At 45.5% G+C, this 27,223-nt stretch overlaps 1 protein-coding gene across 1 annotated transcript in view; it reads right to left on the reverse strand.

Moving 5' to 3' along the window:
* Fntb (farnesyltransferase, CAAX box, beta) overlaps positions 1–27,223 on the reverse strand; it is an 83,764-nt gene that overhangs the window by 50,564 nt on the left and 5,977 nt on the right. The window contains exons 2-4 of the mRNA XM_055595285.1: positions 13,772–13,836; positions 2,659–2,731; positions 1,052–1,143 (exon numbers count right to left, since the gene is read on the reverse strand). Coding sequence (XP_055451260.1) covers positions 1,052–1,143; positions 2,659–2,731; positions 13,772–13,836 — 230 coding nt within the window. The remainder of the gene's footprint in view (positions 1–1,051; positions 1,144–2,658; positions 2,732–13,771; positions 13,837–27,223) is intronic.

Consider the following 27,223-nt stretch of genomic DNA (forward strand, 5'->3'; position numbering starts at 1 on the left):
CTCCAAACTATGCGTTCTAAGGGTTAATGGCTTAATTCTTCATTATCTTCTCCATCCACATTCGTCACAAGACACCCTTCCCAGGAAGGCAAGAATGAGAGGTTATTGTTAAGAGAGAATGAATGACACAATGGAAGTTCTGTTCTTCTGACCTGACAATGCAACAAGGCAGGGTCTCTGGGACTAGGGAGGGCTCCTGCTAGCCTCCACCCAGCTTGGCACAGTTGCCACCTTCTGCTGCGTAAAACCAAACCTGGTTCAGGACCCTTGCATCCCAAACTCCTCACCCTCTGGAGTACAAGGGAATGGAGGCACACAAGCCAAGAAGCCATGTTCTCTGTAAACCCCTTAGGTTCAGTTCCTGGCCCACCTTCCTACCTCCATGGCATTTCATCATGACTGTCACAGAGGATGGTGAAGACTTCTCAAAGATCAGGGCCAGAGTGCACGGATGGCAGGAGGCAGGTGGATCACTGTGAGTTCAAGGCCAGTTTTACATAGGGAGTCTAAGACAGCCAGGGCTACACAGAGAACTGGATTGTTTGTTTGCTTGTTTGTTTTCAAGCAGGGTTTCCCCATGTAGCCTTGGCTTTATGTAGAGTAGGTTGGCCTTGAACTCATAAAGATCTGCCTGCCTCTGCCTCCCAAAAGCTGGGATTAAAGGTTTATACTACCACCACCTGTAGAGGTCTTGTCTTTATTTAAAAAAAAAATTAAAATTAAAATTAAAAAAAGGAGGAGAAAGAGAGAGGCAGAGGAGGGGTGGCGGGGAAGAAGGAATGAGGAGAGAGAGAGAGAGAGAGAGAGAGAGAGAGAGAGAGAAAACCACAGGAAAAAAACAGCTCCTCTGGATGTTCAAAGAGTTGTTCTACCCACCACCTTACAATAGGGCTTCTGAGTGGAGGAGTTTCTGGAAGTTGCTGGAGGTCAAAGGAAGGGCAAGGGTGTTTCTTTCCTCTCATTTACAACAAGTAAAGCAGGAACAGAAGTAATTTCAAAGCCAAGACGTGATTCCAGAGGACACCCCAGGTTCCCTAGAGCCAGAACTCACTCTGTGGCCACTACTTGGGGGATGGGTTCATCGAGGAGTTCCAGGCTGTGCAGGATCCAGTAGCAGAGCCAGGGGCGGCTGGCGTCCAGACACTGGGAGGGATGAGGAGAAAACACACCCTTTATTCAGCCATTCCAAGATCCCGTGACAAGGCTACATCTGTCTTAGTTCCTGAAGCCCAGCGAGGGGAGGAGGCATCCTGGCTTGGACAACAATCAGTAAATGAAGATGCTCTCAACTGTGACAAAAGGACAACAGGAAAGGAGTCTTGGTCCCTTCCCTGCAGGTGTCCAAGCAGAGAACATTCAGACTGGAAGTTAACCTCTGCTGATGTTTTCCCAGTGCAGACCCAAGGTAACATAATCTCGCAAAGACATCTCTTGAATTCACTCATTCACAGATTCAGCAAATATTTGGTATCTACTTGTGCCAAATATTACAGACTTTGGGGGCATGGTAATGATGGACGTTGATTCTGAGTCACGGGGTGCTCAGCACACAGAATAGCGGTGTGGCTATCTTAGAGGGAGAGGCAGCAGACACACGAGCGTAGGTTACCCCATGTCTTTCTGGAACAGGGTAAACACGTGTACATACACCTGGTAAGTGCTTTGAGCACCTGGAGGAGAGTGAGTGTCGGGAGACTGGGCAAAGTCTTCTGAAGGTGAGGTGTGGACAGACCTCCATCCTGATTCAAGTCAAACATGAGTATCACAAGCTCGGCAGAGCAGTACCAGTTATCAGTTCTTCAGGTTTAAAGAATTCAAACGAGGTCTACGGAGACTCATTTTTTTTTCCAGGTTATAAAAGAAGTAAATGTCAGAGTTGGGGTGTAGGCTGTGTTACTCAGGTTAACTATGAAACTTGGAAAACCCCTCTCATGCCCCCCCCAAAAAATCACATATAGAACTCTAAAATAAACAGCCCGTTAAAGGCAGCACTACCCTTTGTAAAGGGAGGCAGGGAGACGGTGGCTCTGCTGGCCACAGCCTTTTCTACCCCCACCACAGTTCCGAGATTCTTTGATGAATCTCCTAGCGCTCAGAATCATGCTTTAAGATTCACGAGCTGTTTAGTGCTCTCTGGAATTTAGGTACTGGTCCTCTGGCCAAGAGAGACACTGGATCAGCCCCCAGGGTCACAGTGTGGGGACCACAAGGTAAAACTGACTTTTAGCTACAGGTAAAGGGAGTCAGGAGAAGGCATGCTGTGATCAAATGATGAAGGAGTGTCCCAGCCCATCTACGGTGTTCTACGAGCTCTAGGGCCAACAGGGCTGGAGGAGACTTTTTTTTTTTTTCCAAGACAGGGTTTCTCTGCGTAATCCTGGCAGTCCTAGAACCAGCTCTGTAGACCAGGCTGGCCTCGAACTCAAGAGATTCACCTGCCTGCCTCTGCCTCCCCACTGCTGGGATTAAAGGCGTGCGCCATCACCTCTTTGCTGGAGGAGACTTTATTAAGAGTCCGGCTCTGAAACATCAGCCTGGTTCCTACCAGAGCCATGTGGTTCAATGGGCGCATCTGCAGCAGGTGAAAACCAACAGCCTTTGTGTTCAAAGAGGAGCACAGCCCGGTGCTTGACAGGAAGTTCCAGGGCAGGGTTTTACCTCATAGGCATCTGTCAGCTGTCGAAGGCCTCTTTTCAGATAATGGAAGTGCTTCTCCCTCTGCAAAATGAGCCTGGAAAGACAAAGAGCCTGTAAGCCCTCCTAATAGCTCCCGTTCCCACTACACACACACACACACACACACACACACACACACACACACACACACCTCTTCACATAATCACTAAGTGGATGCCTTGTAACTTAAGTTGGCACAAATGGCGACTACACCAGGGAAAAGAGGCGCGCATCTGAGTTCTCTGAGTGCCAGCACACTGTCCTGGCAGATGTCTGACAGAAAGCACTCTGTGAAGGAGGTGACTGCCCTGCACTGGGCACACTCTCCTGCTCTCCTGGGCACTAATAGTCTACTCAGAAAGCTCCTCCAGCTCCTAGGAACTGCCCATGCTGCAAGCAATCTAACTGAGAACCTTGCTGCTCCCACCACCACCATCCCTTCAGTCATTTCTTCTGGGACCACTTGACTGAGATCTGTACTTTGTCCCCTGCCTACCCCTTAGATGTCCATCTGCTACTCTGGCTCCAAAATTCCACCTCCCACATGCTGACCCACAGCCCTGGCCAGAGGATGCTTTTTGCATTGCACAGCCAGTCATACCCTTGGCATTGGGGTCAGCAATACTGGCTTTAAGATGGAATGTGCTGCCCGTGGCCACCTGCAAGGGCAAAGAGAGAGGCGGGACTTCTTGCTTAGTGTGGGAAAATGGCCTAATGTGGTTATGGAAGAAAGAAAAAAAAAAGGAAAGAATGTCCAGACGGTCACTGAGCCTGCTGACTACAGAAATAACAGGAAAGAGAACCATTCTCTTCTAGGTAGTCAATAAACAATTGTTTCTATAACTCCCACTGTTCTGTGCTCAGAACACATCACTCATGTGCTCTCTACCTCAGACGCCTCTCCTACCGCAGGAACAGAAATGCTATCTCAATGAAATAAATTAGAAAGGAATGGCGGTGGCATCCACCTGTTGTAATGCTAACACTCAGAAGGCAGGAGGGCTACAAGTTCAAGACCAGCCTACATAACCAGACCCTTCTCAGAAGAAAAAAAAAAAATCAGAGTGGTACTAGGAGATGGCGGGCGTCTGAAGAAGTGTTCATTAAGTCACTGAGAGGATTTGTAATGCCTTTCTCAAACGAGTGGGTGGCTTCCAACAGTCAGTTACACAGCGAGGCTGCTCCTCACTGTGTTTCTTCCTCATTCACCCCTTTGCCTTCTGAGCCGAAACAGAGCAAAGGCCCTCACAGAAGCCAAGTAGATGCTGCCAGGCTCCTCGGCTTCACAACCTCCAGAATCGCTAAGCAGAATGCACTCTAAGACATATTTGTATAATAATCTTCCCCAGTTCAGGTGACAGAAAAGAGGCTGATGCAGACGGGCACATATAGAGATGGGAATGTTTATCTACTGTCCAAGGTGGCAGATGATGCAGGAAGACTGGAGAAAAGAAGACCAACAACAGCAGTCAGTGACCTCAGCACTCGGGCAGAGGTCAGAACAGACTATAGAGACAGAAAACAGGTGCTACATGTGGTGTCGCAGGACTGTGATCCCAGTGCTAGAAGCAGAAAGATCCGGGGTTCAAGGTCTTCTTCTGCTATATAACAAGTTCAAGGCCAGCCTGAGCTACATAAGATTCTGTCTCAAAAAACAAAAAGGAGGAAGAGGGAACGGCCAGACTCAGTTTCTTTTTCAGGGGGTCCAATGGTCAGGACTCCTGTACAGGGAATGTCTTGCAAGGAGGTCCAGGATGGCTGTTCCCTACAGCTATGGTTCAGACAAGTAAAGGCAAGCAGAGCTTTGTCCAGTTATTGCTCTGAGCTGGTAAGAGCAGTAGGCTCTGAGTTCATGAGAAGGGAAAGGAGGTCAGAAATATCCTCTCCTACCGAGAGCAAGGTGCAGCATGAAATGGCCAGGCCAAAACCAAAGAGGATACCATGGCATATTTTACCTAATCTAGTTCAGAAGCTGAAGCCAAAGGACAAGGGAGTAGACAGAGAGAAGTCAGACTGGAGAGGAGCAGGACTTATGAGTTCATTAAGGGAGTTGTTTAAAGCCTAAAAGCAGGTTGGGCATGGTGGTGTACACACCTTTAATCCTAGCACTTGGTAAATCATTGTGAGTTCCAGGCCACCTTGGTCTATATAGCAAGTTCCAGGCTAGCCAGGGCTACAAAGTGTGACCCTGTCTCAAAACAAAAGAAAAAAAAAAAATCCTAAAAGCAAAGCTGGGTATAGGACCCCAGGCCTGTAAATCCAGTACTCAGAAAGCCTAGACGCAAGAGGAATGCTATCAGTTCAAGGCCAGCCCAGTCTACACAGCGTTCCAGGCCATCCTGAGAACTTGTCTCCAAAGCAAAACAAGTAAAACCTAAGAGCAAACGTGAGCCTGAAATACAATAAGGATGACCCCAAAAACATGCTAAGTGAAAGAAGCCACTTGCAAAATACCACATACTGTATGGTTCTACTTATATGAAATGTCTATAGAGGGATTTTCCTTAGAGACAGTACATAGATTAGTTGGTTGTCTAGAGTTTAGAAAGATGGATGAGCTGAGAGTGATGACCAAGGGTATCCTTCTAAGGGACAACGAAGTGCTCAAAAATTAACTATAACAGCTATACAACTCTGTAAATGTACTCAAACTGATGAATGATATACTTGAACTCAATGAATTATGTATGAATTATGATTCACTAAGTTATTTTCTTCAAAAATAAATAGGAAAAAAAACCTTTTTTTTTTTTTTGTTCCTTTCTTCTAAAAAGAAACAAAGCTGGATGTGGTGGTGTGTGCCTGTGATCCCAGCATTCAGGAGGCTGGTGCAGGGAGACAGCGAGTCCAAGACCAGGGAGTTCCAGACTTCCTGAGCTGGGAAAGCACTTGCCTGTGCAAGCCTGAGGACCGGAGTTCGAGCCCGGAAACCCGTGTAACAGCAGAAGGAGGCAGAAGGACAATCAATTCCAGCTGTCCTCTGACCTCCACGTGGGCCTATGCATGCACCAGACACACATATGGACAGTAATAACAAGCGAGTGAAAGTGATTTTAAAGGGAGTTACTGACATGGCTTAGGCAGCTAGTGCCGTGAACCTCCGGTAAGGAAGAATTCCATATTCTCAGAGACAGAAAGGAGGTGATGAGCGGATGTGTGACGCCAGCCAAGTCTAGGGGCTTGAAGCGGGGACAAACAGACAGAGGAAAGCATGTGGGATGGCAGCCTGTGATTTCTCAGGAATGAGGAACCCAGATCACAGAAGCTATAGACTGGCTGCTGTGGCGAGGGCGTTAGAGAATACATGAGATGAAGAAAGGGACTGGAAGCCAAGGAATATACAAAAAAAATTAGTGAAGCCAGTCAGCCAACATTTCCAAGTGACTTCTTGATTTTTTTTTTTTTTTTGAGACGGGGTTTCTCCATGTAGCCTTCGTTGTCTTGGAACTCAAGGTCTGCAGACCAGGCTGGCCTTGAACTCAGAAGTATTTTTTGTTGTTGTTGTTTTGTTTTTTAAAGACAGAGTCTCACTATGTAGTCCAGGTTGGCCTCAAACTCAAAATCTTTCTGCCTCAGCCAGAGGGCTTACATTACACTTGTGTACTCCCATGCCTGGCTTCCTTGCTGGGACTATTTAGGAAACAGCAGTGGGATGAGAGGAAGAACAGACTAGGCAGGGGAGCGAGAGAATCTGGTAAGCAGATTTCTGAAATAGCTCACGTGTCCTGGCTCAGACTGAGCAGGATGGAAACACAGGCCAGCACGGGCCTATGACAAGAGCGAGCGAGACCATTTATAAGGACCAACCAGCAGTGACTGGAGAAACACAAGCCACACAAAATCAAGCACAGTATTTGTTTTTATTTTTTTGAGACAGGGTTCCTCTGTGTAGCCCTGGCTACCATGGAACTCGCTTTTTAAAACAGGCTGGCTCAGAGATCCACCTGCTTCTGCTTCTGCTTCTGCTTCTGCTGGGATTATAGGCAGGTGCCACCACACATGGCATTGTTACCAAGCTGACTTAAACAACTAAATAAATCCTCCAAAAGTACAAAAACGAAGCTCAGTGAGACAGCTCAGCAAGAAAGAGCACCTGCCACCATGGCCTGATGACCTGAGTTCAATCCCTGGAACCCACATGGTGGGAGGACAGAACTGAGTCCTGCAAGTTGTCCTCTGACCTCCAAGCACCCATAGTATGCAAGTGCCCCATACACACACACACACACACACACACACACACACACACACACACACACCATAAATAAATGTAAAAGAATTTTTTTTTCAAACACTGAAATTCTAAGAAGTCTTCTTGTCTTTTCAACAATCCTTTTATTTGACTAGGGACTTTTCAGACACTAAGAAATCCACGCGCTCCAAGGCCAAAGCTTTTGGCCTCCAAAGGGCAAAAGATCAGCTTGCTAAAGAGGCAGGAACTGCCTGAACCCCACTGCTCAGGAACAGTAATAGAATAAAACCTCCATCAGCAACTCCTCTACCTCAGGTTGCTCCCTAGAGAAAGAACCTGAGCCAGCCAATGACAAGCACCCTCCTAAAATGCTCCCCTCTACCTTGGGCCTCACCCACAGACAGCCAGGCCCCAGGAGCCCTGCTGAGAGTGGGGGCTGCTGAGTTTGTCTAGCTGGGTCTATCTGAAAAACTTCAACCACATAAGCTGGAGGCAAAAGGTAGGGTTATGGGATTCGGGGAGAGATTATTTCCAATGACCATTTCCCCAAGCCAACTTCCTACTTCTTTTTTATCCATTTAACCATAAGCATATGTATGAGTGGATTGCTAGGTTGAGGTGTTCAGTTTATTTTGATAAATCACTTCACTGAAAGGCTACTGCTAGGAGCTAAATTGTGCCCTACCCCCTCACAATCAACGTTGCAATCTAAACTCATAGTGTGACAGTGTTTAGGCACTAGACCTTTAAGGAAGAATTTAAGGTTAAATGAGATCCTAAGGTTAAATGAGGCCCTATCCGATAAGACAGGTGCTTCCAGCAAGCAGAAGAATGATAGGGTATAGCTCAATGTGGACTGCACTCCTAGCAAGCACAAAGGCCCTGAAGGGGCTGGGGGTGGAGGGGAGACTCTAGGGAGTCTGAGCACAAACAAAAGGCCTTGTGAGGACAGCCAGGCAGCTAACTGCAAATCCTGGAGAAAGGCCTGAGGAGAAACCAGGCCTGCTAGCATCTTGATCTTGGATTTCCAATGTCTTAAAGCTCTTAAATTCCTGGGTTTCAGAGCACCCAGTGTGCGCTTGGTCACCACAGCCCAGGCTGACTCACTCCCTTTTCAGCACAGTCCCCTTTCGTTCTGTGTGGGAAGTTGAAAGCCAAAGCTCCTCCCACCACCAAGAGCTCAGCCTCAAAGCCAAGAAGGGCAAAAGAAAACAGAGGCTGGAGTGGAAGGACAGGGATGATGCAAGGGTTCAGAACGACAGTGGATAAGGACACGCATGTCACCAGCAGAGGGGGATGGGAACTGGAGTGGGAAGGGAATTAAGATCAGACCAGGGCCTGTCTTGTTCAGGCTGCTTTCCAAGCCCTACAGAATACCTGGCTCTTTGGAGGCTCTTCAAATACCGGTGCAGAATGAGTGGGGGCAAAAACCTAAAAGACTTCAAGAGAACAGGCAGAGTAAAATCAAATAAGCATACTTCCCCTGGACCACCGGAGTGTCCTGTGGCCAACTGTGACACGGTAGACATTGAGTATAGAAAATGCAGCATAAGGAGTATGTCTCCCAGTTCCTCAGGTTTTCTATGTGGGAATAGTGGAAGACAGAGGTCAAGTTTTGAGGACTTAGTACTGGCTTCAGAACCACTGCAACAGTTACCCTCCAGAGAAAACCTCAAGTGCACTGCCAGCATAGCTTCCTACTAAGGAGCACACAGGTCACTTCTGCCCTGGAGAAAACAGTTTTAAACGTGTGAGTGTGTATGTGTGTGTGTGTGTGTTATCTGCGTGTCTATGTATATGTGTGTGTGTCTATGTGTATGTGATCTGTGTGTGTCTGTGAGGGTGTGTCTCTGTATGTGTGTATATGTGTGTCTCTGTGTTTGTGTGTGTTTGTCTGTGCATGCACAAGTCACACATTTTAGGTTTCACATTAAGTATGAAATGAACTGAAAAAGCAAACATTCAGGACTATGATGACCAAGGAGTTAAAGTGCTGTACTGGAAAACTACCCATTCATAAGGGGCAGAACAAGAACGCCGTGGAGAGGCTGGTTTGACTGCGTAGTATATGCGAGGCCCTGTTTCTGACCTCAATGGCCAGAAAAAAAAAAAAAGTGAAGAGAAAAATGAATGACTATAAGGTCTAGTTGAGATCCTAGGAAGAGCCAGAGGCATCTGGAAGAGTCCAGGCTGAACATGGGGAGCAGAACAGACTAGGCCTTGAGAAGAGAGTAGGAGAGAGGAAGAAGAGAGACAAAAGAAGACCAAAAGGGCAAAAAGAACCAAGACAGCACATAGCCTAGTTGGCTGAGTTATATAGATAGGAAGGAAAAGCTGAGAGAAGGTGGATAACCTCATGGGCTGGAGAGGTTTAGAAGGGGCAAGGGTGAGAAGTGCCAGGACGCTAGCCTGAGTCTGCTTTGGTGTGCTAACCAGCGCTGGGGTGATCTTTTCATGTACTGTGTGAAGATTTCCCTTGTATTATTCAAATGCTGATTTCTGTACCCAGAGAGTTGAGTACAGGCTGGACTTTGGTGTTGTAATTTTTACGAAGCATCACCTGCCTCAGTATTTTGTAAACATTGTTCTCCAGCACCTCCTGTATTGGTTAAATAAAGAGCTGATCCGGCCAATAGCTGAGGCAAGGAGAGAAGGGAGCTCTGGGAAGAAAGCTGAGGTGCAGAAGTCAGCAACTGGGCACAGAGGAAGAAACAAGTGCTAGGACTAAGATCGAGAGGTAGCCTGTACGTGGCGGGACATGGGCCAGGCCAGTATCGTCAGGTGCCAGTATTGTCAGGTTAGAAGAACTGAGAATCTGCCCAGCTATAGTGCCTAAGCTGATCATAAATATAAGTCTCTGTGTCATTATTCGGGAGCTGGCGGTCCAAAGTCCTGTTTTAAACAGGCACCACAGTTAGCCATTTGTCCTGGGTTTCTTTTTTTTTTTTTTTAACTTTTTTTTTTTTATTAATTACACTTTATTCATTTTTTATTGTCCTGGGTTTCTAACAGAAAATACTGACTTTCATTAAAAAATTTAAAAAGCAGGATGCAATGTGGCATCATGGTGCACGTACACTTAAGACCAAAGCATCTGGGAGATGGTGGAGAAGATCAAGTTCAAGGTCATGCTAAGTTATGTATCTCTCTGGAAAACAAGAGAACCCCTTTCAAAAACACAAAGCCAAAACCAAAGCAAAGAACAAAATACTCCAAAACAACAACAATAAGGCTAGGAAGATGGCTCAGTGGGTAGAGGAACTTGCCAATGAGCCCGACGACTCAAGAAGGGCCTCTTGATACTGGCTACCTCACTCTAAAACAGATGCACACTTCACAGAGGGAAATCTTATCTTTTTCTGAGATAAGGTCTTCTGTAATCCAGGCTAGTCTTGGTCTTGAACTCATGTCTAAGGAAAACTTTGAACTCCTGCCGTTACTCCCCAACCCAAAGCACTGGGATTACAGGCATATAACACCACTCCTGACAGAAGGGGATTAACTGTAGAATGCAGCACCATTCAGCTTTGGCCTTGACCGCCAGCCACATGTGCTTCCTGGCTCTGGCAGCCTGAATAGCAACTGCCTGCCTCAGCATCGCTGCAGGCATCCCTGGACCCGTGCACAGCCAGCGGTCCTGGCAGCATGTCACATCTCATCAGCATCATGGCCTTAGGAACACAAACAAGCCGTGTCACCTGGGTGGACTGCCAACAGCTGGCTATGCATGGCGGTGAGCCATGAAGTCTGTTCCCGAACCGAGCAGTTGAAGTCCGACGGGTGACTTCGGTTCTTTGGTTTGCAGTATGTTGCTTTGTTTTTGTTTTGGTTTGTTTGTTTTCTGTGGTATGACTCTGGGACTCATACCTGCTAGACAACTACTCTACCATTTCAGTGTACCTCCTAGCCAGGACTTAAGCTGTGGCTACCAAAGCGTTAAATTTATAATAATTTAAAATTCCTTGGTGGTGGTGGGGGTGGTGGGGGTGTTCTGGGCATTGAAACCAGCGCCTGGTGCATTGTGGCAAGTACTTTCCCGAACTGAACCATAACCCAGACTGATCCTTATACCATAGAGTCTCATCTGTGGTATTCAGCTTTCTACTGATACTCTGATTTACATACTCAGCTCTTCAGCAAAAGTACCTGTTATCCCTAACATCAACTAACATGCCAATTATCCTTTAGGACACTCATTTTCATAGGCAAAAATGACAAAAATTGAAACAAAGAAATACAAAAGAAAAAAAAAATTTTAAAGAGAAAGAAAGGATAAGAATTGAAAGCTATGATTCCTGAAACAAACCCAGAAACCTGACATATTCTGTCTCTAGAAAGTTCCAAGCCCACGAAGCACATTTGTTTTCCAACACACCTGACCTAAGATCTATGAACTGGGGATGGGGTCTCTACAACCACTCCCTCAAACCCGTCCAGACTGCAGCCCCTCAGCCTTCCTCGTCTCTCCTCAAGAACAAGAGTCCAAAGGCTCTGTTTGGATGGGGAATGAAGAGAGAATGTCAGATGTCACAGGTCTGTTGCGTGGGAACAAGAGGCTGTGTTGTGTGTCCACAGGGGCCCAGGCAGGAGACAGTGAGTCAGAGCTCAGTCAGGTGAGTCATCTGTTGACACGATGGCTAACAAGGGCTAGCAAGGCCCAGAAATGTCCTTCAGCACCAGGACAGAAATGTCCTTCAGCACCAGGTCCAACCACTGAGGAGTGAAGCTGGAGCAGGTTTGTATGGAGGCGGCAGGAGGGGTGGCTGCTCCCCTGAGCTGTTGACATAAATGTCATTCGATGAGCTCCTGCTGTGGCTCATGACAAAAGGAATAGTTCCTGGGACTGAGGTTAGGTAATGCAGAGGTTTCCGCAGCCTGGCAGGCTAGGGAAAGACTCTTGTAGCTGACCCACACTTTCCCCCTTGCCTTTCCAGGGAGGGATGAGGACCTTCGCCTTCTCACATGCCCTTCCTTGCAAATGCCGCTTTTTCCAGCTGTTTTCTGCAGTGGCTAATTAGAGAGGGAACAAAGGCTCGAAGGTAACAAGGCTAGAGCCATATGTAAATTTTCAGTAACAAGTGCCCAGCCCGTTGTCATAAGGTCTGTGCAACAGGCGCTTCTCACCCACAGAGTACAGACAGGCCTCGACAGCGGTCAGCCCTGGTTCCTGATGAACTAGTCTCACATGACTTTGATATACTTGGACCAAGGACTACGGAGAATTCAAAAAATTGCCCATACTAAGCATGGAAGGGTTAATTCTAGGGTGGGGGTGGGGATGACATACATGTGAGGCCCTGAGTTCAAACCCCAGCATTGCAAGGCAAATGAGAGAATGAATTTCTACCTCTTGGGCCTCCTTGGCTGTAGAAATATTTTGACCAAATGTCTAAAAAGAAAAAGTCCCCAGAGTCTTAATTAAAAATTGTCTTAAGAAGTCAGCCAACAGGCACAGTAGCACACACCTTTAGTCCCAGCACTGGGGAGGCAGAGGCAGGTGGATCTAGAACAGGGTTATACAGAAAAACTGTCTCAAAACACAAAAAGTTAATTTTGTATTCAGCCACTTTGCTGAAGGTGTTTATCAGCTGAAGGGGTTCTCTGGTTGAATTTATGGGGTCACTCATGTATACTATCATATCATCTGCAAATAGTGATACTTTGATCTCTTCCTTTCCGATTTGTATCCCCTTGATCTCCTTTAGTTGTCTTATTGTTCTAGCTAGGACTTCAAGTACTATGTTGCAGAGATATGGAGAGAGTGGGAAGCCTTGCCTTGTCCCTGATTTCAGTGGGATTGATTTAAGTTTCTCTCCATTTAGTTTGATGTTGGCTATAGGCTTGCTGTATATTGCCTTTACTATGTTTAGGTAAGTGCCTTGTATCCCTGATCTCTCTAGGGCTTTAAACATAAATGAATGTTGGATTTTATCAAATGATTTTTCAGTATCTAAGGAGGTTATCATGTGGTTTTTCTCCTTCAGTTTGTTTATATGGTGGATCACACTGATGGATTTCCATATATTGAACCTCCCCTGCATGCCTGGGATGAAGCCTACTTGGTCATGGTGGATGGTATCTTTTATGTGTTCTTGAATTCAATTTGCAAGTATTTTACTGAGTATTTTTGCATCAACATTCATAAGATAGGTCTGAAGTTCTCTTTTTTTGATATTCCAACCAAGGACCATGCATGGAGATAACCTAGAACCCTGCACAGATAAAGCCCATGGCAGCTCAGTCTCCAAGTAGGTTCCCTAGTAGGGGGAACAGGGGCTGTCTCTGACATGAACTCAGTGGCTGGCTCTTTGATCACCTCCCCCTGAGTGGGGAGCAACCTTACCAGGCCACAGAGGAAGACAATGCAGCTAGTCCTGATGAGACCTGATAGGCTAGGGTCAGATGGAAGGGGAGGAGGACCTCCCCTATCAGTGGACTAGGGGAGGGGCATGGGTGGAGAAGAGGGAGGAAGGATAGGATTGGGAGGGGATGAGGGAGGGGGCTATAGCTGGGATACAAAGTGAATATACTGTAATAAATAAAAAAAATAAGTTACTAAAAACAAAAAGAAGAGAAGGAGGAGAAAGAGGACGGGGGGTGGTCAATAGACATAGTAAGCAAGGTGAGGCTGGACTTCAGACCATATAGCATCTTACATCAGAGTGGATCAACTGGTCTCTCCCCAAATTTCATTTGGATAGTGTCAAAAAGAGCTATTCTAGGGAGTTGAGAAATGGCTCCACAGTTAAGAGTGCGTGCTGGTCTTCCAGAGGACATGAATTTGGTTTCCAGAACCCACATTGGGTGGTTCACAATATAATTAGAGATTTAGTTCAGCTGGTTGGGGGTTAAGTACAGGCACAGAGGAAAGTTAAAAGGTTCCCTCAAGGGCCCCAAGCTTACCTTGGTACAAGGTGGTTAAACTTGTAAGAACTGAACACTTCCTGGATCTTCTCTTCTACTTTGGCCTGATAAGACAGCAGGACATGGAAGAGAAAACACACATAGATGAGATGCTATCGACTTTTCCTTCCTATTGCCACAAATAGTGCCTAAAGTTTTTCAACACAGTTCTGTGCTGTATAGAGATTCGGAAGCTCTGTAGCATGGCAGGAGATAGTAACTGGAGAGGAAATCAGAGACAGGGACTGCAAAAACAATTATTCCAGAAATGTCCTCGGTTTTCTAGCCAGGAATGCCAGACGTGGGGCAGGGGGGAGTAGTGAGGAGGAAGGTTCTGGTTTCTAGTCTCCCAAATGAGCACCTTTCCTGGAGGCTTGACTTAGTCAGGGTTTCTATTGCTTTGATGAAATGCTATGACCAAAGGCAACTTCAGTTTCTTTGTTTTGTTTTTCAGGACAAGGTTTCTCTGTGTAGCCCTGGCTGTCCTGGAACTCACTCTTGTAGATCAGGTTGGCTTCCAACTGAAAGAGATCTGCCTGCCTCTGCCTCCCAAGTGCTGGGATTAAAGGCTCGAACCACCACTGCCTGACAGGTTTATTTCATTTTACAATTCTCAAGCCACAACTCTAATTACTGAGGAAAGTCAGGGCAGGAACCCGGAGGCAAGAACTGAAGCAGAGATCAAGGAGGAACACTGCTTACTGGCTTGCTCCCCATGCTTCACTCAGTCGTTAGTACAGAACTCAGAACCACCTGCCCAGGATGGCACCACTCCTACCTTACCCCATATCAATCACTAATCAAGAAGATTCTTAATCCCAGCACTAGGGAGGCAGAGGCAGGTGGATCTCTGAGTTTGAGGGCATCCTGGCCTACAGAGCGAGCCAGGGCTACACAAAGAAACCCTGTCTCAAATATCCAAGAGAGAGAGAAGAAAACGCCCCATAGACTTGCTACCTGAAATCTGAATCGAGGCATTTCTCAAATGGAGTTCCTCTTCCCACAGAAGTCTAGCTGACAATAACTAGCCAACACAGGCTATACAAGAAGGTGGAAATAAAACTCCAGTCCAGGCATTCATTCTTTCTGGTAAACACATAACTGGCTCTCTAGACTTTCATGGTGGAAATGAAGGTTATGCTTACTCCCAAATTTCAGCCCATTCCTAAATGATTTTTAGATTATATCTTCAGAGGTGGGAATGTCATAGTAGTCTTGATCACGGTTCTGTGGAAACCCATTAAAGGAAAGCTATTTCCTCCTGGTAAAAAGAATGAAATCTAGGTCTGGCCTTGGGTTAAGAACTAACATTCCAAACTACCCAAAATGTAAAAGCTAATCCAGCTGGACCTGTCAATCACCTGGTGGAGGCCATCCCTCAAGAAGGCTTATATACTTTCAGCTGTGCTAAAAATATGGGGGGAATAATTACCCCTTTAAGGAATAATGTACATTCCCTTCCCCAAATCCCCAATTTCAGTAGGGTTTCTTACGGAACTTTGCCATGGGGCTCTGCTTAGGTCCCGTTAGTCCAACTTACTCCAAAGAGCACTTCTCCTTTTCACTTTTTCTTTCTTTTGAATACTTGCCAAAGCTTGATATGCTTTCCTAGACTGTTCAGCCTTTCACACTCTTCTGCTGAAGCCCCTCACTCTGCTTTCTGCCATGAGGCTGCTTGTGAGAGTTCCACTAGATACCCTTTGGTATCTATGCAGAAAATACTATTTGTAAGAATGTTACCCTCTGTATGAGGGGAAAAAAAGGACTAAATCTCTTTCTCCCTCTCCTTCTCCCTCCCTCTCCTTCTCCCTCCCTCTCCCCTTCCTCCCCCCTCCTCTCTCTTACACACAAACATAGAGCTCCAATGTATGGAAAAGGCACTTCTGTAAATCTACACAAACCTTCCTTTTGTTTATTTTTCCTGGCCACCTTTACAAACATACACACACCATCCTTTGTTGCTGATGGAAGATGTTATATAAGCTTGTATTCTCAAACATTTCTCCCCAACTATCTTCATGTATATATGTTAACAAATTTATTTTCTTTTGTTATAGAGATCTCAGAAAAAAAAAAAAAGAGGAAATCTCCCCTTACCTTTTTTTTTTTTTTTTTTTTTTTTTTAAGGGGAAAGTGTTTTGCCTGAATGTATGTCTATACACCACTTACACACTCGGTGGCCATGAAAGACAGAAGAGGGAATCAGATCCCCTGGAAATAGAGTTATAGACAGATATGAGCCATCATGTGGATGCTGTGAATTGAACCCAGGTCCTCTTGAAGACAGTGTTCTTAACCACTAGCCATCTCTCCACTGCCTGTTTTGGTTTTTTAATCCCTTCTTTCTCTTTGCTGGGGATCAAACCCAGAGCCTTTCGCATGGCAGGAAGCACTCACCAGCTAGTTATACTCCCAGACCTGAAAGATTTGTTCTCCTTGTTCTATAAAATTGTCAATCAAACACACAATTAGTTCCTAAGAAAGGCTGCATGTTATTGTCAGGTTGAAGTTTAAATAAAGTAAAACAATGAAAATCACCTAAAAAAATTTGTTAGGATACCAACTGCTAAAATACCAAGGAATTAGAAAATCTGGTTCTCTGTCACATACATATCTACAGTCTCTCACACAGTGAAGAATCTCAAAAAAATCAGCTCACCGAAGAAGACACAGCTATCCCTCCTTCTGCCTTTCTTCTTTCTCTCTCTCTCACTCATTTACTGGGTTTTATTTTTTAGATTTTGTTTTAAAGTGTGTGTGGTACATGTGTGTGCAGTGGCTGTAGAGGCCAAAAGAGAAAAGAATGTGCTGGATTTCCTGGAGCTGGAGTTCCAGGCAGCTGTGAACTGACCGGCATGGGTGCTGGGACCTGAACTTGGGTCCTAAGCGCAGTATCTGTTCCTAACCGCTCCCTATTGTTTTGTGTTTGAGACGGGGTCTCATGTAGCCCAGGCTGTCTGGAACTCACTAAGTAGCTGGGGAAGACCTTCAACTCCTGACCCTGTGTCCACCTCCCAAGAGTGCTATAACCACAAGCATACACCACCATACTCAGGGTCTCCACATTCTTCATGTTAATAGTGAATTCTCCTTGACATTGTAAAATATATAATGATCTTGTTCCTAGGCAATGTCCCCCCCCCCTTTTTTTTTTTTTGCAATGCAGAGGATGGATCTAGAGCCTTAAGAATGCTAGGTAAGTGTTCTATCTCTGAGCTGTACACCTTCAGCTCTCCCTGGGAAATTTAAAACACATGCACACACACACATGTTATTTCTGAAACACCATTTGAGTTTTTAGTTCCTTTGACAAATGTGCAAAACTTACTTGCATTAGTGAGAAGAGTGGTGATCACCTAAAACTTACTTATATTTGGTATTAGGATATGTTCTGGTATTTCTATTTGAACATGAGTTTAAGGGATGAAGTGCTTAAAAATTTTAATACTGCGAGTAACAGACCAAGGTCAGCATTAATCAGGACTTAGGAAAAGCAGGCCACTGTCCCAGGTTCCTTCGAATTCTTTCTGCGCTTCAGAAACTCAGCCTGGACTAATGCAAAGCAGCAGAGCACACTGGGCACAGACAGTGTTCCTGCCATGCTGCCCTAAGCTATAAACTAAATGAGCTGGGAAGATACGCACAGGGCACATGTCAGCCAGAACACTAAACCGAGACCTGCCTGTGCCGTGCCGCTGTGTACCTGAGATGACAAATCCTCAAAGAAAGAAGCCCACTGGCAGAAATTCCCAGCAAACACAAGCCTATTCAAATCCATAGAATGCTCGGAAGCTACCAGAGGCATCAGTCCTCTCCTAGAACTCTGCCACTTGGATGCCAGGGGAGAAAACCGTTGAGATTTGCTTCTGCTCCTACTTGGGCAACATAAACAGCCAAATGCCAAACAGCGGAATGGAAGTTTATCTCCACACTAAAATACCCGACACAAACACGGAAATGTGCCACAGTGCTCAGGGGGAAATGATAAAAACATTCCCAACACACCGTCATTTATCTTTGGGTTTTCTAAGCACACCTTTTCATTTCAATGCAGTCAGTAGCAGACTGACGCCAATCATTCAAGTTATGAGTTCTAACAAACAGCACATGGGTTAGCTGTTTATAAAAATGAAAACATATTTCACTGCTTCCTAAGTAGTTATGTGTTTTTTAACAGGAGCAGTGACACATGCCTATAATCTCAGCACCAGGGAGGCTAACGCAAGGAGAATAGTGAGCTCAATGCCAACCTGGGCTGTATCTCTCAAAACAAAACAAAACGGCTTTGTTAATCAAAATGCATGGTTTTAAATATATTTGGAAAGTGAATACATACAAAAATCCAAATATAATGTTTTGACATTTGTTTCATATATAGAGAATGCATACAGGACATTCTGCTGGCTGCCATCAGGGACCTAGCAACATCTTACATCATCACCTGCTGCCATGCCTAGGTGTGCCAGGACTCTGTCTGTGTGTGTGTCTCAGTCCTGGGAGCCCCCTTTCTCTCCCTCCCTGTCCCCTCTCTCTACCCTCATGGCCCACTCACTGTCTCTGTCCCTTCTCCAAGACCCTTCCCCCCATCTCACAATAAACCTCTTTTATACCAGATCTGTTGTATGCTGTAATTCCGCAGGGGGTAGACCTCATCTTTACAGATCATAACAGAGGTGGCCAAGCATCAGTTTGCTGTGGTAGGAAATATTTTACTGCAGAGACTGGAGAGACGGCTCAATGGTTAAGAGTACTTACTGCTCTTGCAGAGCACCCACGTGGTAGCTCACAACTCTCTTTAAGTACAGTTCCAGCAGATCTAAGATCTCCTGGATGTAAGATCAGTTCCAAAAGATCTGCCTCCTTTGACCTCTGTAGAGTCCTGCACGTACACACACACACACACACACACACACACACACACACACACACACATATGGCACCATGTATGTGCCATATATTCTATATTTAGGCTGGGAATTGAACCCAAGTCCTCTGGAAGAGCAATTGGTACTCCTAACCACCAAGCTGTCTCTCCAGCTTCAATTTTATATTTATAATATGTATATAACAGAAAATGTTCCTATGATATATGAAATCTCATAAAACTTATCTGTTATACATATTATATATATATATATCTGACAGGTACAACATGATAAAATTATTAAAATTTTGTTTATTTTTATAATTTTAAGATACAAGTGTATACAGCATGTGTATGTTTCTAATTATAATATAATCATCTTTTTAGTACCAACAATTAGATATGGCCAAGCACTTTGCATTCCAAGCTCTAATAGCTAAAAGAATCAAACACTGATCACACAAGTCTTGATGGCATACATAAATGAAAATAACTAGATTCTTTTGTAAAATTGCTACGTTTTCGCTGATTTTTTTGTGAAGTCTTTGTAAAGTTTCTTAGCTGTTGTCTACTGAGCACTAGACAAAAGGGTAAGCAACCATTTTCTATTAGGAATCAGTATATTTAATAGGCACCAGGACGCCATACTTACAGCTGAGCCTTCACTAAAAGTGATAAAGTACTAGGGAGAGGGTTCTGCAGTTAAGATCACTTGCTGTTCCTCTAGAGAACCCAAATGGGGTTCCCAGCACCCACATTTGGTGGTTCATAACCACCAATGACTCTAGCTCTCGGATAGCTCATGCCCCTTTCTGGCGTACTGGGCCCCTGCATGCATGTGGTAGGCAAGCACACAAACACAGGCACACACACACGGTGTGCATGCACACACAATACATCTTTAGCTGAGTGTGGTGGCATATCCTTTAATAGCAGCACTTGGCAGGAAGAGGCAGGCAGGGCTCTGTGAGTTGGTCTACAGCGTGAGTTCCAGGACAGCCAGGGCTATAGAAAGACCTGTTTCACCCACCCCCAAATTCTAATCAATCGATAGATCTTTAGTATATATAATCTTCATATACATGAAAGATAAGGAAAAGCTTTCAGCTTACAAACTGTCAAGGAAAAGGCATAAAGAAGTGGGACTCGGCATTCATAAAATTTCAGGAGGCTCCAGGTAAAACCAGCCTAAGAGCCCTTCCTTTGGAACAGCTGGCCTTCTTATATTTGGTCAAGAAAAGAGGCCATTGGTGCTGTCTTCCTGCCTGCCTGCCTGCCATACTTCTTCCTTTCCCACCCCCCAACATAGAGCAGATCAAAGGCCTCACTGAACCAAGGAGGAAGAATTAAAAGCAAACCACAAGATCTTAGTTGCGATGTTTTCGGAGAGGAACTGTTCCAAGGCAAGGGGCATAATTGTTGGGTTTCAGACCCCTGACAAGCTGCTGAGGTGCATATTTAACATACCAAAGTGGACCTGGCCTCCCAGGTTCTCCCAGCATCCCTTGGTCCCTACCTACTGCAGGGTGTGGCTAGCCTACCCTGACTTCTACCCTGAACTCTCCAGGACAGGGGCAGGGGCTTCCCCTCTCCCTTCACTATATACTTTGGGTATTTTGGTGCCCTCCCTCTCTCCTCTCACTCTCATCTCTCTTTCTGCCCTCTCTTATCTCATTCTTCTCTCTCTCTTCTCCCTTCCTTCCTCCCTCCTTCCCCCTGCATGATGGCCAAGAGCTTCTTCCAAAAAACCTGCATTTATATACTTTAACTCGTATTGCTCTAGCTCATATCGCCACTTCAAGCATGTTTATCAATAATGTCAGCCAAAATGGAGTCCCCAGTGAATCCAAGAATCACTGAGGCCCAGGGGTTTTAGCGAAGGGGATCTTATGATTGTGATCTGACACTAACTGACTGTCTTCCTACTCTGGCATTCTGATTTCAGGCGCAGGCAAGTACAAATTTCAAGAATGTTTCACACCAAGCCACCAACATAAAACAGAGCATCCCAAATCCTCAGGATTGAAGAATGAACAAGAAAAAGACAGGGAACTACAGTGAAACAGAGACCCTGAAACAAGGGACCCTAGAGAGCTACAGTTTCTGCAGGAATCCCTTGCTGGGAAAGAACAGGGTGAAGCCTGGGACCAGAGGGGGAGGCCTCGTCCCCAAGGAGGGACTGCTGGGCTCTGCCACCTCACCTCACAGCTAAGCCAGCACAGCTAAGCTGGAACACTGCTACATCAAAGGCAGGCAGACTTTTCTCTCCCAGAATTTACAGTTCTGGGAGAGACTGTAAATAAACCCATTTTCCTTTATTAATTGTTTCCTTGTTTCTCTGCAATACGGGGAAACTGAGGCAACACATTTATAGACCTTAGCATCTGTCTCCTGTCTGCACAAACTACTTTTCCTTTGTTTACCTCAGGTTCTAACCACCCCACTGGGTTACTCCTCGCTGGATAGTCATGTGTGTGTATGTTCACATATGTTAATAAACTCCTATTTGTGACTGGAATGGTGGCAGTAGAGAGGCTGGGCGTTTGACCCAGCTTCAGCTACAGAACAAATTCAAGACCAGCCTGGGCAACATAGTAAGAACCTATTTAAAAAACAAAAAACAAAAAACAAAAAACAAATTCTTCCGTTTCTCTCTTGTTAGTCTGTGGTTGGGAAGTCAATTGGACCCTAGTCATAGAGCCTCAAACGAGACACGTGACTGTTCTCTCCTACACTCCAGTGAGGACACTGAGGAGCTGTGCTTGGTCTGATGCCGTGTATTCTAATGCTGATCACTGTCCCCCAAGATCTGGTTGCCGCCCGGATATATTCTCACACATACACCTGCCTTTTTTGTGTAATAAATCATGGGAACCTTGTAATTTCCTTGCTTCCTTTCAATCCTGCTATTCAATTTAATCTCTCCTTTCTACATAAAATCCCCATTGGACAGAAAGGCTGTACAAGAGCTCCATAGCAACAGATCCTTTTCTTTTTCATAAAGAGCAAAGGGCCCATAGGCTGTCTCCCCAGAGCACAGGGCACCCCACTCATAACCATGAAAATGAACGTGAGCTGCTTCTTTCAGGAAAAGGATAGAGCCCAGAATATCTGCTCTACTTCACAAACTCCACCATATGACAAGGTTACAAGAAAGGCCAGGATCAGGAACGGAAGATTAATTAACAAAGACAAGGGGTTTTTTGTTTTGTTTTGTTTTTTTCCAAAGACAGGGTTTCTCTGTGTAGCCCTGGCTGTCCTGGAACTCGCTCTGTAGGCCAGGCTACGGAGACCCACCTGCCTCTGCTTCCAGAGTGCAGGGATTAAAGGTGTGCAACACCATTGCCCAGCTCTTTAATTAAGAATAGGTGAGCTTTTACTGGATCCAATTTAAACACATAATCAAAGGCTGTTTAAAAAAAAAAAAAAGCATGGGCTAGTAGATGCTTCAATGGGTAATGATGCTCGCTGCCCAGCCTGACCACCTGAGTTCAACACCTAAATGATTAAGAAGTTAAATAATCTTCAGATTTAAGAATCTAGAACACCTGGAGATCTTCAAACACCATCATCCAGGCTTCATCATCCAGGCATCCCTTTTCCCTCAGAGGATGAACGTCTCAATAGACCGCAGCCTTCCGGGGCCACTTCCTGTGTTTTCTTAAAGTTACCTTTTAGGAAGGCTGCATATAGGACACAGCCTTTCTGGATACTGTCTCCCCACATAGCCTTTCCCTCCCTGTAAAAGCCCTCCATGCTCCTGAATTACCTCATGTTAGCATATAGGCTATTCTGCTGCCTCCCTCAGGGATCAGCAATGTCTAACATCATCACCTGCCACCACCATCAGATGTGCAAGGTATTAGTGACCAGCCGTAAAAGGACTGTTCTCCACCCCCAGCAATCGCTCTCCTCTCTCTCCTAACTTCTCTCTGATCTCACTGTTTCTCCCTTTCTCTCCCTCTTTACCCCCTCTCTGCCCTCATGGCTCCCTCACTGTCCCTACCTCTTCCCCAGGCCCTCTTCCTCTCCCCTCCCCCACCAACAGATCCTTTATACCAGATTGTTGCATGGCATAATTCCTCAGGGAGGTACCCCTTGGCATGGGAGCCACCTCTCTGCGGCCGCATCATCACTATATATCTGAACACCTGAGATGGAGATGTGAGGACCATAAGCCCCCCATCTCAAGATGCTGACCCTTGAATAAACCGATGCCTTCCTACAAGCTCCAGTCCCTGAGAATTGGCTTTCAAGCACAGGCAGCCCAGATTTGGGTCCAGTCACAATTTGCATTAATTTGTAAATTCAGCTCACGCCTTATGTGACTCTAACTGGATGAGACTTTAAGTTTCCCAGCCAGTCTGAACACATTAACGGTTCTTTCTTTACCTAATAGTTAAAAGAACATCTTTGACATGGTTCTTTTTCTACCTCTGTGAGTGATATTTTAGCCTCTTTTAAAAATTTACTCTTAGCCAGGCACAGTGCTGCAAACCTTTAATTCCAGCACTCAGGAGGCAAAAGTAGACAGAGCTCTGTGAGTTTCAGGTCAACACAGTGAGTTTCAAGACAGCCAGAGCTAAGTAGTGAGACCATCTCGAAAAACAAAAACAAAAACAAAAAAAAAAAAAAGTACTCCTGGTCTGGTATGATGGCACATCTGAGAGGGTGAGGAAGGAGGCTCTTGAGTTCAAGGCCATTCTGGCTCCGTATCGGCAAGGGCTTTGCAGTGGGTGAAAGTGTTTGCCACACAAGCCTGACAACCAAACTCAATCCTCAGAACTGGGTGCGGTGGCATGCATCTGTAATTGAGAAGAGAGGCAGACAGGGAAGCTGCCTGGTGGCTCACGAGCCAGCTAGCCTGGAGTGCTCAGTGCAGAAACACGAGAGACCGTGCGTGAGACCGTGAGAGCCTCCCTGCCTGAGCAAGCTGCTAGGAAAGATCCTACTCCAGCCAGCTGTCCCGAGTGCTCCACGGGAGTACTCTGCATGTACAAGCTCTCACGCTCACACTCTCTCACACCCACTCACATACTCAGAGAGAGAGTAAACAGTACATTTTAAAAATACAATGGCTGGGTGCGGTGATGCACACCTTAAACATCAGCACTCAAGAGACAGAGTTCCAGGCCAGCCTGGTCTACATAACGAAACCCTGTCTAGGGAAAGATAAACCTCTAGAAGAGGCTAAATGAATGTATTTATCTTTTCTTTTAGATCAAACATCAGTTACCTTTAAGGTTGGGGTCAGGAGTGGACACTGACTGGGAAGAAGTATTATGAGATGCTTTGGTTTGATGGTGATGTCTTAAATCTTGACAAGGGCTTGGGTACACGGGAATGAGCGCCTTCCGAACTAAGTACATGTGTGAATGTTATTATTATATGCAGATTTCACTCTGTATAAATTACATCTTTCAAGAACTATGTGCTAATAATCAACTTCAGTTAATGAATATTTAAGAAATTGTCTTGACATCTGCAACTTACTTTGAAATCCACTAAGATGGGTAGAAGCCAGGCATGGTGGTGCATGCCTGTAACCTCAGCACTGGGGAAGCTTAGACGGGAAGATTACACGTTCAAGGCAGCCTGAGATAAACAGTGAGGCCCTGTCTCAAACAAACAAATGGAAAATAAAAGACAGATAGGCTGGGTTTCGGATCCATGTTGAGTGTGGGTCTTGAACTGAACCCCAATTCCACAAGAGAGAAGGGAATGGAAAAAGGTTCCAGACACAGTGGTGCCTCATGCCTGTAATTCTGGCACACAGGGGTCAGATACAGAAGGCCTAGAAATGTACAGCCAGCCTAAGCTATGAGATCCTGTCTCAACTCTTTCACCCTACGCTGTCCCCCTAAAAATACAGAAAATTATAACAAAAGAATCTAGAAGGTGAGTATATTGGTTTTCATCATAAAATTCTTTCAACTTTGTTATATTTAAAATTTCATAATAAACTATCAGGAAATAATAAAAATAATTTCCATCTTTTATTATGAAGAAATACTTTCACTGAGCATGGAGTGTGGTGGTGCACACCTTTAATTCAGTTCTGAAGAGGCAGAGGCAGGTTGATCTCTGTGAGTTTGAGGCCAGCCTGGTCTACATAGTAACTTCTAGGATAGTTCATTGTGAGACCATGTCTCAAAAAACAGTAAAATATTTTCTCAGGCTGGGGAGATGGCTCACTCAGTAATGAGTATGCCACAGAAGCATGAGAACTTGAGGCTGTGTCCCCAACACCAACATAAGAGCACGGTATGGTGGCACGTCTATAGCTCCAGCTCTGGGGAACTGAAACAAGCACATGCTGGGGACTCTGGCCAGCCACTGTAGCCAAAGTGGCAGAAAATATACAGTGTGTGATGGCTGAATAAGAATGGCCCCCAAATGTTGTGGATAGAAACATGTGTTTGTTTTAATCCCAGGGGTGGGATGTTGGGCTGATTCAGATGGTCCACAGCAGCAAACTATTTGCCTCATGCCAGCTCTGGGAGGAGCTCTTTTTGCCAGCTGCAGACAGTTTAAATTTGAGGACTCTGGAGAGAGAATAAATGCCAGAGCAGAGAGAGTGTGGAGGAGCTCCGAGAAAGACAGGCTGCTGCTCTTCCCCTTCCCCTCCCCCCCCCCCAGCTCCCAGTTGCTGTTGGTGCAGTGAGACAAGAAGTTGGAGATCTCCTGAAATGAGGCTTGGACTGGCTCCAAGGAACCCAACAACCATAACCAGCAGGAAGCAGCTAAGAGAACTGCACCCCCTCTCCCACTAACCCTTTCTCTCTCCTACCTGGTATTGGGAGTGTTGGAAGAGATTGGGGTGGAGTGGGGACAAAGTGATATTAAAAATTTAAATAAAAAGTATGTCAACACCCAAAGGCTCATATATTTGAATGCTCGTTCAACAGAGAGGGGCACTATTTGAAAAGCTTAGGATTAAGAGGTGTGGCTTTGTTGGAGGAAGTGTGTCCCTGGAGTACTGCATGGCTACTCCTGCTGCATGTTGCCATGCTGCCCACCATATAATATTGGACTAACCCTCTGAAACTGTAAGCCAGCCTCAAACGCTTTCATGAGAGTTGCCATGGTCATGGTGTTTCTTCCCAGCAATCTAACAGTGACTAAGACATAGTTGACGGCAGAAGGCATCTGACTGATCTCTGGCCCCATGCGTGCATTTAGAGTGAGTGAACCTATGCCCACATCAAAAGAAAAAAAAAGGAACTACTTTTCTTAATAATACTGTCATCTTCCTTCTGTATTGTAGGTGTCTAGAATACATTCCTGAACAAAAGAGACAAGAATTTCCACCCCAGAGCTTGCCTTTTGCTCACCCACACTTTTTAAACATGAGCATGAAAAGGGAAAGCAGAAAGAGGCCTCCCAGTGTGAACAGGGTAGAAAACTTAACATCCTAGGAGCTGGGAACCAGCCTGTCTGTCAGAACCGCAAGCTCCTACATTCTCAGTACAGACCCACACACTCAGAACCCATGAGTCTGGGGTCGCGGTCTCTCCCTGAACATGACACTCACCAACTGGTTATCCGGGCTGCCCAGTGGGCGCCAGGGACCCTCCTGCCTCAGTTCCTCCCGTGTAGGTACTTACACATGGGTGCTGGGGATCCGCTCTCAGGTCCTTAGGCTTCTGTGACCATCTTCCCAGCCACAAAAGGTTTTCAGAAGAGATAAAGTACTGTCTTCATTCATAAATGTTACTGCGGTTTTGTTTTTTCAAGACAGGGTCTCTCTGTGTAACACAGCCCCTGGACCCAATTTGTAGACCAGGCCAACAGAAATCCACCTACCTGCCTCTACTTCCCCAGAGGCTGGGATGAAAGGCATGCGCCCCCACACCTGACCATTACTGTTTTGTCTTTTAAACCACCAGCCTATCCTCCTCTTCAACTAAAAGGGCAACGAAACATTTTCTAGTGTTTAAGAAGCAAAGCATTTCCCTAAACAAATAACTTAATATTTGAGGAAAAGAGGTGAGGAGAATATGCCACCCCAAAATAAGGCTGGAGATCAGAACCCGTCACAGTAAGACTGAAGGAGACAAACGAAGCACTTGCAATAAGCGTCTTTGGCAAGAGGGTTATCTTGAGCTCATTATTTTGAGCAACAATAGACACAGCTTCAAAAACCACAGAAATTGCTCCTTTGGAAGAGGAAGGTTCTATCTCTAAAGGAAGTCTTCACCTTTCCCTCTCTCCTCTGAACCCTCCTCTCCCCTCCACTACCCACCCATCCTCTCAACATGAAAGACAGCTCCAGACTTCTCCACAAAGCACAGTGTAAATCTGCATAACAAACCTTACTACCGAGTTCTGTGTGCTTCCTGCTCACACGTCCTGGCAGGGCAGCTGAAGACAGTAGTTAAGCCAAAGCCCTACGTCACCTCTTAGAGACTTACTAATTTCTCTGGGTAGCCGTGAGAGGCATGCGAAAAACCTTTGTGGTTTCCTTTGCTTGTCTCTTTTGACATAGAGGGCTCAAACTAATAAAAAGAAACTTTCCTTTTTAATATTCATTTTATTATCTGTGTGTGTGTGTGTGTGTGTGTGTGTGTGTGTGTGTGTGTGTGTGT

The sequence above is a fragment of the Psammomys obesus genome, unplaced genomic scaffold (assembly GCF_907164565.1).
Source record: "Psammomys obesus unplaced genomic scaffold, mPsaObe1.curated_primary_1811, whole genome shotgun sequence".
Classification (NCBI taxonomy): Eukaryota; Metazoa; Chordata; class Mammalia; order Rodentia; family Muridae; genus Psammomys; species Psammomys obesus.